Below are 16,944 nucleotides of genomic sequence, written 5' to 3' on the forward strand. Positions count from 1 at the left end.
CCTGGTTTGACTCGGCTCGTTCACTACTCTTGTTGCTCACGGTGTTGCCGTGGGAAACTGCCCCATTTCCCTTAGCTTCTGTGCACCCTTGTCTGTTTGTCGTGCACATATTGCGGACTGTCGCCTTGTTGTACGCCGTCGCCTAGGACGGGCCGTGCAAATAGGCAGGGACTCAGTGGCGGGTAGATTAGGGCTCACCTGTCTGTCTCCCTACCCCGACATTACAATAACTTAGATTCTCCATGCCCCTTATTAGCTTCGTTGCTCTTCTTTGTATTTTTTCCAACACCAGGGCATCCTTTCTATGAACTGGAACCCAGAACTGAACTGCATATTCTAGATGAGGCTTCACTAATGCTTTGTAAAGTGGTAATATTATATCCCTGTTCCGCGAGTCCATGCCTCTTTTAATACACGGCAATATCTTGCTGGTCTTCGAAGCAGCTGATTGACATTGCATGCTGTTATTTAGTTTATGATTTACAAGTACACCCAGATCCTTCTCAACAAGTGACTCCCCCAGTGTAGCTCCCCCTAGGAAATATGATGCATGCAGGTTGTTGGTACCCAGATGCATAACTTTACATTTATCTGCATTAAACTTCATCTGCCAAGTGGACGCCCAAATACTCAGTTTGTTTAAATCCGCTTGCAATTCACGAACATCTTTCATCGACTGAACATTACTACATAGCTTGGTGTCATCTGCAAAAATAGAAATAGTGATATCAATCCCATCCTCTATATCATTAATAAATGAGTTGAATAATAGTGGTCCCAGCACGGAACCCTGGGGTACATTACTTATAACCGGGGACCATTCAGAGTAGGAATCATTGACCACAACTCTGTCGATACGGTCCTTGAGACAATTCTCAATCCAATTACAAACTATATTTTCTAAACCTATAGTCCCTAATTTACCCATTAGACGTCTATGAGGGACAGTGTCAAATGCCTTTACAAAGTCCAAAAACACTATATCCACCGCGGCCCCTCTGTCTAGGCTTCTGCTCACCTCTTCATAAAAACAAATCAGGTTGGTTTGACAACTTCTGTCCTTAGTAAAACCGTACTGGCTGTCACTTGTAATGCTATTTTTTGTCACATAATCCTGTATATAGTCCCTCAATAGCGCCTCAAACATTTTCCCCACAATGGATGTTAAGCTTACTGGTCTATAATTATCCGGGGAAGGCCGAGAGCCCTTTTTGAAAATAGGCACCACATTTGCCCTGCGTCAGTCCCTTGGCACTATACCAGTCACTAGAGAATCTCTAAATATTATGAAGAGGGGGACAGAAATAACTGAACTAAGCTCTTTAAGAATTCTAGGGTGTATCCCATCTGGTCCCAGGGCCTTGTGTACATTTATTTTATTTAATTTAGCTTGGACCATATCTACATTCATCCAATTCATTATATTAACTATTATATTAACAGCACTGGCACCGGCTACATCAGCTGCTCTTTCTTCTGTTGTATATACAGAGCTAAAGATCCCATTTAGTAACTCTGTCTAATCTTGATCCTCTGTGACCAACTTCCCATTCCCACTATCTAGCCGTCCTACATGTTCAGACCTTGGCTTTTTAGCATTTATATATTTGAAGAATTTTTTAGGATTTGTTTTACTATCCTTGGCCATCTGCCTTTCATTTAGTATTTTTGCTGATTTTATTACTTTTTTACAGATTTTATTAAGCTCTTTATAATTTAAAAAGGCTACAGCTGTACCCTCAGATTTGTATTTTTCAAATGCCCCTTTTTTTGTCATGTATTTCCCTTTTTACAGAAGGTGTAAGCCATGTGGGGTTTAATTTTAGTCGTTTATACTTATTACCTATAGGAATAAATTTTGCACTATAATTACCCAAATTAGATTTGAAAATAATTTGTACCATTATTTGACATTAGTTCTTGCCAGTCTATTTCCTGAATTGCAGCTCTTATCCTCGGGAAATTGGCCTTCTTACAATTAAGTGTTTTTGCCCTCCCAGCCTGTGTTTGTTTTTTACAGTATAGGTAAAATGTAACTATATTGTGATCACTGTTACCAAGGTTTTCACGAAAATTGACATTCCCAACAAGCTCTGCATTATTGGAAATGACCAGATCCAACAGAGCTTCACCTCTAGTCGGGACTTCCACAAACCGGCCCATAATATTTTCCTGCAATAGGTTGTGGAAATTTCTCCCCTTTCCAAGCAAGGTGACCAAAAAGCATTAATTCTGACAATGTTTTTTAATTATTTTTTTTTACGGCATTCACCCTGGGCTATAAAAGACAATTTTACTTTATTCTGCAGGTCGATACGATTACGGCGATACCATATGTATATAGTTTTTATTTTGTGTTTTGCAGCGTTTGCGCAATAAAATCACTTTTCTATAAAATGTATTATTTTTTGTGTCAACATATTCTGAGAGCCATAACTTTTTTATTTTTGCGGGACGTGTTGTAGTTTTTATTGGTACTATTTTTGGGTACATGTGATTACTTTTTGATCACTTTTTATTGTATATTTTATGAGGGGTGGTGACCAAAAAATAGTGATTCTGGCATTGTTTTTTACTTATTTTTTTTGCGGTGTTCACCGTGCAGGAAAAAAAATATTAGAGTTTTATAGCTTGGGTTGTTACGAACGTGGCGATACCAAATATGTGTACTTTTTTTTTGTGTTCATTTTTTTCCTATAATAAAACTCTTATTATAGGAAGAAAAGCATTTTTTGTTTATGTAACTTCTAACCTTTATTTTTAAACTTTTATAAAACATTTTTATTAACTTATTTATACTTTTTTTTTTACTAGTCCCACTAGGAGACTACAAGACTTGCAGCTCTGATCGCAGCTAGAATACATTACACGTAGTGTAATGTATTCTAACTGTCATTGTGACGTGACAGTCACTCTGACAGGAAGCCTATGTGGACCAGCCTCCGGGCTGTATTGTTTGGCTTCCAGTTACCATGGCAACCATCGCCAGCCCCCTTGATTTCATGTGGGGGCTGGCGATCTGCTGTAAACTCCTTAAATGCGGCGATTGCAATCAACCGCCGCATCAAAGGGGTTAACTGCCTAAATGAGCGGCGATGAGCCGCTGATCGGCAACAGGGACTGCAGGGCTGATGCACTGCACAGTTAACCGTCGCTGTGGTGTAGTGCCGCGCAGCGATTAACAGTCAAAGTTCAGACGTAACTGCACGTCAAGGTGCGCAAAGTTACTGCTCACCTTGACGTGCAGTTAATAATGTATATAACAGTTGGACACTTCCTATGGAGAACAATCTTTTTTGCCGCCTAATCATTAATTGATCTTAATCAGACAATTCAATTGAAGAAAAACATTAACAAATTACATCTTTACGTTAAACATTCACAGTGAGCAGTATACTTTTTATATATACTTCACAGAATAATATTATCAAAAAGCTAGTTCAAATGGGAATCTACATTACCGTTCAAAAGTTTAGGGTCACTTAGAAATTTCCTTATTTTTGCAAGAAAAGCACAGTTTTTTTCAATGAAGATAACATTAAATTAATCAAAAATACACTCTATACATTGTTAATGTGCTAAATGACTATTCCAGCTGCAAACGTCTGGTTTTCAATGCAATATCTACATAGGTGTATAGAGGCCCATTTCCAGCAACCATCACTCCAGTGTTCTAATGGTACATTGTGTTTGCTAACTGTGTTAGAAGGCTAATGGATGATTAGAAAACACTTGAAAACCCTTGTGCAATTATGTTAGCACCGCTGTAAACAGTTTTGCTGTTTAGAGGAGCTATAAAACTGACCTTCCTTTGAGCTAGTTGAGAATCTGGAGCATTACATTTGTGGGTTCGATTAAACTCTCAAATTGGCTAGAAAAAGAGAGCTTTCATATGAAACTCGACAGTCTATTCTTGTTCTTAGAAATGAAGGCTATTCCATGCGAGAAATTGCCAAGAAACTGAAGATTTCCTACAACGGTGTGTACTACTCCCTTCAGAGGACAGCACAAACAGGCTCTAACCAGAGTAGAAAGAGAAGTGGGAGGCCCCGCTGCACAACTGAGCAACAAGACAAGTACATTAGAGTCTCTAGTTTGAGAAATAGACGCCTCACAGGTCCTCAACTGGCAGCTTCATTAAATAGTACTCGCAAAACGCCAGTGTCAACGTCTACAGTGAAGAGGCTACTCCGGGATGCTGGCCTTCAGGGCAGAGTGGCAAAGAAAAAGCCATATCTGAGACTGGCTAATAAAAGGAAAAGATTAATATGGGCAAAAGCACACAGACATTGGACAGAGGAAGTTTGAAAAAAAGTGTTATGGACAGACGAATGGAAGTTTGAGGTGTTTGGATCACACAGAAGAACATTTGTGAGACGCATAACAACTGAAAAGATGCTGGAAGAGTGCCTGACGCCATCTGTCAAGCATGGTGGAGGTAATGTGATGGTCTGTGGTTGCTTTGGTGCTGGTAAAGTGGGAGATTTTTACAAGGTAAAAGGGATTTTGAATAAGGAAGGCTATCACTCCATTTTGCAACGCCATGCCATACCCTGTGGACAGCGCTTGATTGGAGACAATTTCATCCTACAACAGGACAATGACCCAAAGCACACCTCCAAATGATGTAAGAACTATTTAGGGAAGAAGCAGGCAGCTGGTATTCTATCTGTAATGGAGTGGCCAGTGCAGTCACCAGATCTCAACCCCATAGAGCTGTTGTGGGAGCAGCTTGACCATATGGTAGGCAAGAAGGGCCCATCAAGACAATCCAACTTGTGGGAGGGGCTTCTGGAAGCATGGGGTGAAATTTCTCCCGATTACCTCAGCAAATGATCAGCTAGATGAATGGCAAAGGTCTGCAATGCTGTAATTGCTGCAAATGGAGCATTCTATGACGAAAGCAAAGTTTGAAGGAGAAAATTATTATTTGAAATAAAAATCATTATTTCTAACCTTGTCAATGTCTTGACTATATTTTCTAGTCATTTTGCAACTCATTTGATAAATATAAGTGTGAGTTTTCATGGAAAACACAAAATTGTCTGGGTGACCCCAAACTTTTGAACGGTAGTGTATATGCACACACACATACATACACACATACATACATACATACATACATACATATATACATACATACATACATACACACATGTTTGTATGTGTATATACTGCATTTGTATGCATGTATATGTATATATGTATTTACTGCTTCCGGGTCCTGACGCTGGCCAGCGGTAGTTCATACTGTGCCCTCCCCAATGCATCTATTACTGCAGGTCTGTTGCGTCTAGAGTCTCCACAGAACTGGGGCTGATTGCCGTTGGATACTGGTTAAAAATAGACTGCTGCAGCAGCTATACTACTAGTTTTCCAGGTTGCAAAATATATGAAGATATAGTATAAAGATGAAACAATTTTACATTAATCACTATAAAGCTAATGCTAGTCAAATACAGTTTGAAGCTTCATGTGCAGTATCCATGCCAATGCTCATGATATCCTTTTTTTTTTAGTGGAAGAAGGGCATGAAGCTCTCACACAGTTCCTGATGAATGAAGTCATAAAATTACAGCAACAATTAAAGACAAAGGAAGTACAGAAGTGTGAACTTGTGGCTAGCTCAAGACTTTTGGAGGATGAGAGAAAACAGTTAAAGCTGGTAAACTTAGAACTGATGACATTTCAGGAACGTTACAACAAAATGAAGGAAGAGCGAAACAACTGCAATGATGAGTTAATCAAAGTAAAGGATGATAATTATAACTTAGCTATGAGATATGCTCAACTTAGTGAAGAGAAGAACATGGCTGTCATGAGAAGTCGTGACTTGCAGCTTGAGGTGAGCATAAACTATTTATACAAGATGATGTGAGTATTAAAAAAGTACTATTATCTCTCCAGACAAATGTTAGTAAATACCATGAAATAACAATTTTGGAGCACCTTTTCATGGAACTCTCTATATGAGTGAACTGACAACTGGGCATTACCATTCCCCTTGTGGAAAGAGTTCTTTCCTATATAGTCTGATTAGTCAGTGCCATACTGTGTAGAGCAGAGTTTCCCAATCTTTTCATGCTCGAGGCACCCCTGGAAAAAATGTTTTTCCTTACGGCACCTCTACCAAATAATATTTACCAAAAGACAAAAAAAACGGCTAAAAACAAGAAGTACTAAGTATTATTTGTATATCAATGTGTTTTTTGTTGTTGTTATTTGTGGTATTTTACAGGTTCCCTAAGTTTGCTTTGGATTACGTCGGATTTGGTGGACTACGATGACCAGCATTTAAAAGGTCAACGAAGGTTGTGTGGGTTTTTCTTTATTTCAATTAAAGAAAATTTCAAAGTCTGTCTATTTTTAAAACTTTTTTTTATATATACAACAACGTATTAGAGGATTTTAGACAACTTTTTAATTGTTTTTTATTTTGAAAAAAAATACTTTTTGAGGTACAGCTTCTATGTATCCTGGATAAAAAGAAGCTGTATATTGCACTCAAACCCGAATCCGTCAGGTCAGCAAGACTGATGGCTTCAGTGACAACGGGACCTGTGTGTTTCTGACAAAAAAGATCCAGCTGTTATTGATCACCTCTAAGTTCATGACGGAGTCGGTTGTGAGTGTAAGATACAGGAAGTATCCAGGATACATAGGCTCTGTATTTCAAAAAGTAAAAAAAAAACAATTAAAAAGTTGTCTAAAACCCTCTAAAACTTTGTTTTATGTAAAAAAAAAAAATTGTGCTCAAAGTTTTACATAGCTTTAAAATACAATTGTCTTAGTAATTGCTGCTGTCTGATTGACAGCGTCCAATACTAAGGCAGGGCTTAGTGTTAGCCGCTATAAAGGCTAACACTAACACCCTTTTATTACCTCAGTACCCAACCCCACCAGGGGAGAGCAGGTACAATTTAATACCCGACCAGTAGTATTTAGATAGTATTAAGGTTTTAAAATAAGACACAGATATAGATTTTTTTTATTGAGATAAAAAAAAACAACAACTCTCATTGTTGACCAAAGCGATCCTAGTAAACCTGTAAAAAAGCACAAACAAGAAAAAACCCAGAAACAAATATAATTTAATAATAATATAATAATAATAATAATAATAATAATAATAATAATAATAATAAAATCATACTTACATCCCCAGATATGCTTCCCTGGCAGAGTAAACCAGACAATAACTTCTTATTGGCTGATTTACATCACGTGACCCAGGTTACTAGAGTTCATTGGCCAACATTCAAAAGCAAGTCAATGAATTCTAGTAACCCCTGTGTTTGACACACAGTTGTGGCGCATCTCGGGGCTCTGTGCGCCAGAGTGCAGAACATCTTCTGTAATGATGGAGTCCCTGCAATCGCGGTCATATGCAGAACATGAGGAACCCCTTGTACGCCAGCCAGAGTGCAGGACTCTCTGCGCTCTGGCTGGCTTAGGTTTACTCTCGGTCATGCATAATAGTTAAATTGCAGCTGGCTATTTACTAGTAAAATAGCCAGCTGCCATTTTTAATGATTTGCCAAGACTTACCGTGATCTTTCAGGGCCGGATTCTTTAAAGGCAGCGTGCCTGTCTCCTTACTTCTCTTACTCCCTGAAGTACGCAACAAGTAGGAGAAGGTGGAGCTGCCCTTTATAGCAGCTAAACTATAATGACTGGATCCCTGCGCAGCGCTGATGCTTGCTATCAGCGCAAGCAAGAATCAAGCTTTAAATACAGGTGAAGTGATCGGCCTGGCGCCTCACCAAGCTGTTGGGCGCACTTTACCAGTGAGGTACGCCCAGGACCGGCCTTAGGGGTGTGTAACCTGTGACATTGCACACGGCGCATCGCTCCAGCAGGTGGAAGGGGGCGCTGCGCTGGCTCCCTTCCCCTGCTTGTTTCAGAAGCACCCGGCGGGTGACTCAGCAGCTGCTTTTCCGCCCGGGCACTTCTTCACTCAGTAGCATCGCTACCGCTGTAGCAGCTATAGCGGCTTCTAGCGGAGACACCAGGCATGACCCCCTCCCCATGGCCAGCTGCGCCGCTAGCAGCCACTGTGGCTGCTACAGCGGTAGAAATGCCACTATAGCAAAGTAGGGAGGTATCTTCCTGCTCTGCTTTCTACTGGCGCCACTGTAGCTCCCTGAAGGAGCGGAATCCCCCTGTGGCCGGGGATTCCGCTCCTGGATGGAGCGCTTGATGTCTCTGTGCATATATGTGGTGCTATCTACAGGAAGCGGGTTTGCTATCCACAAGGGGGCTGTGGGCTGTGTGCCACTACATACCAGGGGGCTATGTGGCACTACCTAAAAGGGAGCTGTGTAGCACTACCTACAAGGGGGCTGTGTAGCACTACCTACCAGGGGGCTGTGTGGCAATACCTCCCAAGGTGCTGTGTGGCATTACCTACAAGAGGGCTGTGTGGCACTACCTACAGGGGGCTGTCTGGCACTACCTACAAGGGGCTGTGTGGCACTACAGGGGGCTATGTGACACTACCTACCAGGGGACTGTGTGGCACTACCTACCAGGGGGCTGTGTGGCACTACCGACAAGGGGGCTGTGTGGCACTACCTACAAGGGGGCTGTGTGGCACTACCTACAAGGGGGCTGTGTGGCACTACCTACAAGGGGGCTGTGTGGCACTACCTACAAGGGGGCTGTGTGGCACTACCTACAAGGGGCTGTGTGGCACTATCTTCAGGGGGCCGTTTGGCACTATCTACAAGGGGAATCTGAGTGGCGGACTGATGGTCATTTTACTGTGAGAGGGGCTGATGGTCAATTTTCTGTGAGTGGGGGGATGATGGTCATTTTACTGTGAGTGGGGGGCTGATAGTCTTCAAGTGGTATCCACCTCTGAGCTCCAATTGAAATGAATAGGAGGCAGAAAATAAGTGCGGCGCTCGTTTGAAGTGCATTTTTGCCTGCGTCTTTTGCATCAGCTTCAACGGCTTAAAAAAACACAAAAAAAAAGTCAAACAATGCTGTAAGTTCAATAACTGAGGGAATTTTGAGGCAGATTTTTTTTTCCTCAGAAATAACGCTGTGTGAACATACCCTATGAGTGTAGTGCTTGTTTTTAGCTGTTTTCTGTCTTTCTCAAAAACTATTTTTGGTAGGGGTGCCCTGAGGAAATTTTATTTTTCCAGTGGTGCCTCAAGTTCGAAAAGTTTTGGAAACCCTTTGCTAGGCTACAGGATCATGCCGGCCTATGCAAGGAGCCTGTCGTGGAGCAGCTCAGTTCGTTCGTAGGAACCGCGCCTAGGTGAGTAAAATTTTTTCTTTTGGTGGCACTGTCTTCAAGGGGGAGGTGGGGGGCTGTATGGCCACGATCTACAAGAAAGAGGTGGGGGATTATGGAACTCTCTACAGGGAAGCTGTATGGCACAATCTACAGAGGGCACTATCTACAGGGGGGGCTGTGTGTGGCAGCCAGGGGCAGGGGGCATTATACTGTGTGGGGGCCACTAAGTGGACATTATACTGTGTAAGGGTACTACAGGGGGCACAATACGGTGTGTGTCACTTAGGAGGCATAATACTGTGTGTGCACAATTAGAGTACAAAATACTGTGTCCTTGAAGGGGTTGTAAAATATTATTAAATATTATTATTCTGTATGGGGGGGCACTAATGTGGCATTATACTGTGTGGGGGCACTATATAGGGCATTATACTGTGGGGGGCATTATACATTTTTTTTTTTATCGGGGTGGGGTGCCGAATACTAATTTCGCACAGGGTGCCATTTATCCTAAGGCCAGCCCTGGGCACGCCTCACAGTTTGAAAAGCGCTGGATTAGAGGTGTGTCGTGGCACCCCTGTAGTGTTCTCACGGCCATGGCACCCCAGTTGGGAAATACTGGTGTAGAGGCATGCCCTATTGACAAACGGAATGTTGTTAAATTATTATTTCAAGGATGAATAACGAAGGCAAATCATAACACAGAGTTCTGACAAAAAACAATCCAGCATTGTTATTTAAATGCAAGTACTTACTAAAACAGGAGTGCTGACAGGTCCACCTTAAGTTCCAAAGTATCTGTCTTTAACCCCCTTAAGCCACATGGAGCATTGTTTTTTTTACATACAGTTACATCACGGTGATTGCATGGGAACAGAAGGTGTTTCCGAGCGATCACTGCTGGAGCTCTGCATCAATAACTTCCATGTACCCCAAAATGGTACCAATAAAAACTACATCTTGTCCCACAAAAAACAAGCGCACATATAAATACATCGACATAAAAATACAAAAGTTATGGTTTTTGGAATGCGGCAATGCGAAAACAAAATTATTTGAAGAAAAAAGTTTGTATTGTGCTAAAGTACTAAAACATTAAAAAAAAAAAATACATATCTGGTATCACCATAATCGTACCGACTAGAGATGAGCGAACTTATGAAAAGTTCGGTTCGGCTGGTTCGCCGAATTTCATGAAAAAGTTTGATTCGGACCGAACTAGTTCTGACCGAACCTGTAATTCAAGAAAGCCCCTAAAAATCGTGTATAACACTGTTTAAAAGCCCTAGAAGCCCTGTATAACACTCTTAGGTCACCCACGAGTGTATCCAAGTACTTTTGAGCTGTCTTTAAGGCAAAGTTAGTGTCAAAGTTACGCCAACATGTATGGCTATAGGAAAACGGATGGGACACGGTGATAACTAACAGAAACCACTGCACTTGTGCATGTTGTATGCTTAATGCATTGTTAAAAAAGGTACAAAAATTAACCATTTTTGGCGGCAGATGCCTGCCAGGGTTCATACATATAAGGTGGCAAAAGAAGAAGCAATGACTTTTGACAAGCCCTCAAAAAATTTACCCTTTTTATTGGCAGATGCCTGCCGGGGTTCATCCATACATGGATGTAAAAGCAACAAGCAATGGCTTTTCACAAGCCCTCCAAAAATGTACCCTTTTTATTGGCAGATGCCTGCCGGGGTTCATCCATACATGGATGTAAAAGCAACAAGCAATGGATTTTCCCAAGCCCTCCAAAAATGTACCCTTTTAATTGGCAAATGCCTGCCGGGGTTCATCCATACATGGATGTAAAAGCAACAAGCAATGGCTTTTCACAAGCCCTCCAGGCCTGCTTGTAGCAGACGGCAGTGGAGGTGTATTGGTGGTAGTAGAGGTAGCCAACGGACAGCAAGGATGGTGGTAGTAGTAGTAGCAGCACATTAAAACAGACTGGACAGCCACAGGACAAAGCCCTGTGGTGGGGCTGGCCTCAGGCCTGCTTGTAGCAGACGGCAATGGAGGTGTATTGGTGGTAGTAGAGGTAGCCAACGGACAGCAAGGGTGGTGGTAGTAGTAGTAGCAGCACATTAAAACAGACTGGACAGTCACAGGACAAAGCCCTGTGGTGGGGCAGGCCTGCTTGTAGCAGCCGGCAGTGGAGGTGTATTGGTGGTAGTAGAGGTAGCCAACGGACAGCAAGGGTGGTAGTAGTAGTAGTAGCAGCACATTAAAACAGACTGGACAGTCACAGGACAAAGCCCTGTGGTGGGGCTGCCTCAGGCCTGCTTGTAGCAGATGGCAGTGGAGGTGTATTGGTGGTAGTAGAGGTAGCCAACGGACAGCAAGGGTGGTAGTAGTAGTAGCAGCACATTAAAACAGACTGGACAGTCACAGGACAAAGCCCTGTGGTGGGGCAGGCCTGCTTGTAGCAGACCGCAGTGGAGGTGTATTGGTGGTAGTAGAGGTAGCCAACGGACAGCAAGGGTGGTAGTAGTAGTAGTAGCAGCACATTAAAACAGACTGGACAGTCACAGGACAAAGCCCTGTGGTGGGGCTGCCTCAGGCCTGCTTGTAGCAGATGGCAGTGGAGGTGTATTGGTGGTAGTAGAGGTAGCCAACGGACAGCAAGGGTGGTAGTAGTAGTAGCAGCACATTAAAACAGACTGGACAGTCACAGGACAAAGCCCTGTGGTGGGGCAGGCCTGCTTGTAGCAGACCGCAGTGGAGGTGTATTGGTGGTAGTAGAGGTAGCCAACGGACAGCAAGGGTGGTAGTAGTAGTAGCAGCACATTAAAACAGACTGGACAGTCACAGGACAAAGCCCTGTGGTGGGGCAGGCCTGCTTGTAGCAGACGGCAGTGGAGGTGTATTGGTGGTAGTAGAGGTAGCCAACGTATTGGCAAGGGTGGTAGTAGTAGTAGTAGCAGCACATTAAAACAGACTGGACAGTCACAGACAAAACCCTGTGGTGGGGCAGGCCTGCTTGTAGCAGACGGCACTGGGGGTGGATTGGTGGTAGAAGTAGTAGCAGCACCAACACCGGCACATTAAAAAAAGAGTGGACAAGACAGAATCGCGTAGTAGCAGGCGGCAGTAGCAGGCGGCAGTAGCAGGCGGCAGCGGCAGCAGCAGCAGCAGCAGCAATGTCAGATCTAATCAGTGGCATCAGGCACAGGGGTTTTAAAATCATCACCGATCCACGCTTGATTCATTTTCAGAAACGTGAGATTTTCAAAGCTGTTGGCGGACAATCTTGTTCGCTTAGGGGTGACGAAGCCCCCTGCCGCGCTGAATACCCTCTCTGACGCTACACTGGAGGGTGGACAAGACAGTACACCCATGGCAAACTGGGCCAGTTCTTGCCAATGATCCAATCTGCTGACCCAGAAGTCCATAGGGTCTGGGATCAGGATTTCTGATGGAGAAAGGGCACAGTCCAGGTACGAGTGAACCTGGTTGTTTAGGTGCTGGTGATGGTGAACATCCCTTTGGTGACTACGATGTCTGTCAGGTCGGGATATTGGATGTAAAAATGTTGTCATCATATTTTCCAAACTGAATTGGCTGCTGCTGCTGCTGCTGCCGCTGCTGCCGCCTATTGCAGAGGTAGCTCTGCCAGAGGTGGTGGAACGATGAGACAGTGGGGAGCAGAGAGTGGCCCCCCGGTCAGACATGCTTGCAGCAGGTGTTTGCCGTTTGAAAGCCGTGACAAGCTGGCTGCATAGCTTCTCTCGATAATAAGCCAATTTTGCCTCCCTCTCGGAGGGCGCAAAAAACTCCCCCATTCTGGCTTTATACTGAGGGTCTAAAAGTGTGGCTATCCAGTACTCATCTCTTTGCTTCATGCTAACAATACGACAGTCAGCACGCAAGTAACGAAGCATACAGCTCGCCATCCTGGCCAGCGTTTCAGAGGGCCCGGTTGGTTCCATCTCCGCCCCATACTGCCATGGTTGTCCATCATCAAGGTCGTCGTCAGACTCGTCATCATCACTGTCATGTTGTGCGGCTGCCTCGTCCCCTATCCCTTCCTGTGATTCCATCTCCAAATCCAGCTCCTCTTCAGGTCCTGTTTCCTCATCCTCATCCTCCTCCTCCTCCTCAACATCCATAGCCAGATGTGATCCTTCCTCCATCCTTTGCTGAATCATCGCTGTGAGCATTTGCTCCATAATGAATATCAGCGGCATAACATCGTTCATTCCGCTAGCGTCACGGCTCACAAATTGTGTGGCCTCTTCAAAGGGCCTCAAAACGCGACATGCGTCTCTAACCAGCTGCCAGTGCCTGAGCTCGAAATTACACTGGCTCCAAACGCTGCCCGTCTACTGCATCAGGAAATCATTCACGGCTTTCCGCTGTTCGTACAGACGGTCCAACATGTGCAGGGTGGAATTCCAGCGTGCTGGAACGTCGCAAATCAGGCTGTGTTCTGGGAGATTGTTTTGACGCTGCAAGTCCAGGAGGGCGTGCTTAAATGCATACAAACGTCTAAAGCGAACGCAAACCCTACTGGACATGGCCAGCACACCCTTCAAACCAACATATGACTTTAAGAAGCGTGTTATGACCAGATTGATCACATGTGCCATGCAAGGAGCGTGTGTCAGGTGACCTAGACGCAGTGCAGCCACAACGTTCTTCCCGTTATCTGAGACAACATTGCCCAGTGTGAGTTTCAGAGGAGACAGCCAGCGTGCGATTTCCTCCTTGATGCACAGAAGGAGCTCCTGCCCTGTGTGGCTTTTCTCGCCCAGGCTCAGCAGGTGTAAGACAGCGTTATGGCGCTTCACCTTGCACCTATGAAAAGAGGAGGGAGGAGGAGTGGAAGATACGCTGTGTCCTGTCGGGGACGGGAAGACCTCCATTGAGGAGGGCAAGGAGGAGGAGGAGTAGTAGGAGGAGAAGGATGGTAGGCGCCTTGTGTCCGGAGTTGAACCAGAAAGGTACAAGCGTGGAGGTGGTAATGCCTGGCATTGCTGCGGTGGTGCATCGGACTGCAAAATATTGACCCATTGGGCCATGAAAGACATGTACTGTCCCTGTCCATAGTTGCTGCTCCACGTGTCGACGGTGGCATGTACCCTGCTGCACATGGATAATTGCAAGGACTGGCCCACCTTTTCCTCCACGTGCTTGTGCAAGGCAGGGACAGCTGTTTTGGAGAATTAATGGCGGCTAGGTATTCGCCACCTAGTACAAAAAGAAAGGATTTGATCCAGCGCTGCAGTGATGTACTTTAAAAAGGAACGTATTCCCAATTTGATTGGTATCAAAAAACTTGTTTAAAATTTCAATAACAGGCTTGGCGTCAAGGCAGTATTAGGTAGGTAAAATGGGCCTACGCGTTTCAAGCACGGCTGGTGCTCTTAGTCATGGCATTCATTCACCAGTGGATGACTGGGTATATATTGTTGTTTATTGGACAACGATTCCGTAATGGATAACTGACGGGACGTAGGAGGAGCACTAGATGACAGTGATGATGATGATGACAACGAGATGGTGGATAAGGCCTGGCTACTACTTAGATGACAGGGACTCGGAGCAGCAGCAGCAGCGGCAGAGGGGTCTTCATTAGATGTACATGATGGTGGGGCATGTCGATTGTCCCACATGGCCTTGTGATGCAGCTCCATGTGTTTACGTAGAGCGGTAGTTCCTACATTGCTGCCCTGCCCACGCCTTACTTTCTGCTTGCAGCTACGGCACTCTGCCATGTTTTCGTCCTCCAGGAAAGTACAGAAAAATTGCCACACGGCAGAGTACCGTAAAGAGGTGGTACCACGTCCACCACCACCACCACCCGAGCTTGCCCCTTGTCTGGCAGGCTTTTTTCGGGAGCCTACACCAGTAGCAGCAGTGTCACCGGCTCCTGAGCTGACCCTACCGCTTCAACGTTTTGCAGATTTACTTCTGCCCCTACCTCGGCTTGGCTGTTTATCACTGCCAGTGCCGCCACTACTTTCCTCCTCCTCTGACGCCGTGATCACCTCGTCACCTGGTTCCCACGTCCTGTCTAAAACAACATCATCATAGCCCTCCTCATCATCCCCGCCACTTCTGTCACTGTGTTGTGAATGTGATGTGACATCATGGCGGGCTCCATGCCTCGTTACTGCGTCTGCCTCCGCGGCTACCGCCAACACCCCCACTACCACAGCTATGCGTCTCGGACACCGCTTCCACCTCCACCACCGCAACACACTCCGTTGGCTGACTCGCGGAAAACAAGTCATCATCACTATGTTGTTCAGTATGTTCCTTCGCACCCGAGGAGATGTCTCTTAGGACTCTCAGGAAAGATGGCTTCCCGCTAGGAAGGGGGAGTGAAGACATAGATGATGGAATGGAAACGCTAGAAATACTCATATTACTACTGTCACTGTGCCAAGGAACTGTAGAGGATCTGGAATCCAACGAAACCTGGCTTGAAGCAAGATCGTCAGAGTCTTCCTGCTGAGATGACCGCGAGCCAGCCAACCAGTCCACAATGGCCGTATTGTCAAAAATAACCCGCCCACCGGAGGAGATGGACAAGTCTGGCTTGCTGATACTGCTACTACTACCAGCAGGCACATGGCTGCTGCTACTAGTAGAACTGGGCACATGTCTTGTGCCAAAAATGCTGGTATTGGGTCTGGCACCAACAGATCCAACATTTGGACTGGAAGAGGACATGGCATGGGTGTTTTTTCCTCTACCCAGTCCTTTCACAACCTTTTTTTTACCAGACATTTCACTGCTGGAGTGCAACAAGTTGAATCAAAACCCCTTCCCCTACTAGAGGAATGAGGCCCTTATAAAATATTATTTGGACTGGCTGAAAACGAGTGACTGTGAATAGGTGGCAGTCAGTGTATGCTGTGACTTGTATAATAGAACCAAAGGCCCCGGCTGTACTTAATTAGCACGTTGAATTAAACCCTTAGACAGAAATTAGGCCCTTTTAAATTGTTATTCGGACTGGCGGAAAATCAGTGACTCATAAGGTGCCAGTCAGTCAGGGAATGCTGGGCGTTGTAGTACTACAAAGGCTGCCTGTATTGCAAGTTGGATGTTAACCCATGTAACGGGGATGAGCCCCTTATAAAAGCTTATTCACACACTGGCTTGGCAAATGGCAATGAATGAGAATTTCTATCAGCCACTGTGCACTCAGGGAATGCTGGGCGTTGTAGTACTACAGCTGCTTGCCTGGATTGCAAGTTGGATGTTAACCCATGCAACGGGGATGAGCCCCTTATAAAAGCTTATTCACACACTGGCTTGGCAAATGGCAATGAATGAGAATTTCTATCAGCCACGGTGCACTCAGGGAATGCTGGGTGTTGTAGTACTACAGCTGCCTGCCTGGATTGCAAGTTGGATTGTTAACCCATGCAACGGGGATGAGCCCCTTATAAAAGTTTATTCACACACTGGCTTGGCAAATGGCAATGAATGAGAATTTCTATCAGCCACTGTGCACTCAGGGAATGCTGGGTGTTGTAGTACTACAGCTGCCTGCCTGGATTGCAAGTTGGATTGTTAACCCATGCAACGGGGATGAGCCCCTTATAAAAGCTTATTCACACACTGGCTTGGCAAATGGCAGTGAATGAGAATTTCTATCAGCCACGGTGCACTCAGGGAATGCTGGGCGTTGTAGTACTACAGCTGCTTGCCTGGATTGCAAGTTGGATGTTAACCCA

General features: G+C 44.8%; 1 protein-coding gene across 1 annotated transcript in view; it reads left to right on the top strand.

The window, feature by feature from the left end:
- CARD11 (caspase recruitment domain family member 11) overlaps positions 1–16,944 on the top strand; it is a 687,245-nt gene that overhangs the window by 195,630 nt on the left and 474,671 nt on the right. Inside the window, exon 4 of the mRNA XM_075830023.1 lies at positions 5,520–5,845. Within this exon, the coding sequence (XP_075686138.1) occupies positions 5,520–5,845 (326 nt within the window). The remainder of the gene's footprint in view (positions 1–5,519; positions 5,846–16,944) is intronic.

Source organism: Rhinoderma darwinii, chromosome 6 (assembly GCF_050947455.1).
Source record: "Rhinoderma darwinii isolate aRhiDar2 chromosome 6, aRhiDar2.hap1, whole genome shotgun sequence".
Lineage (NCBI taxonomy): Eukaryota > Metazoa > Chordata > Amphibia > Anura > Rhinodermatidae > Rhinoderma > Rhinoderma darwinii.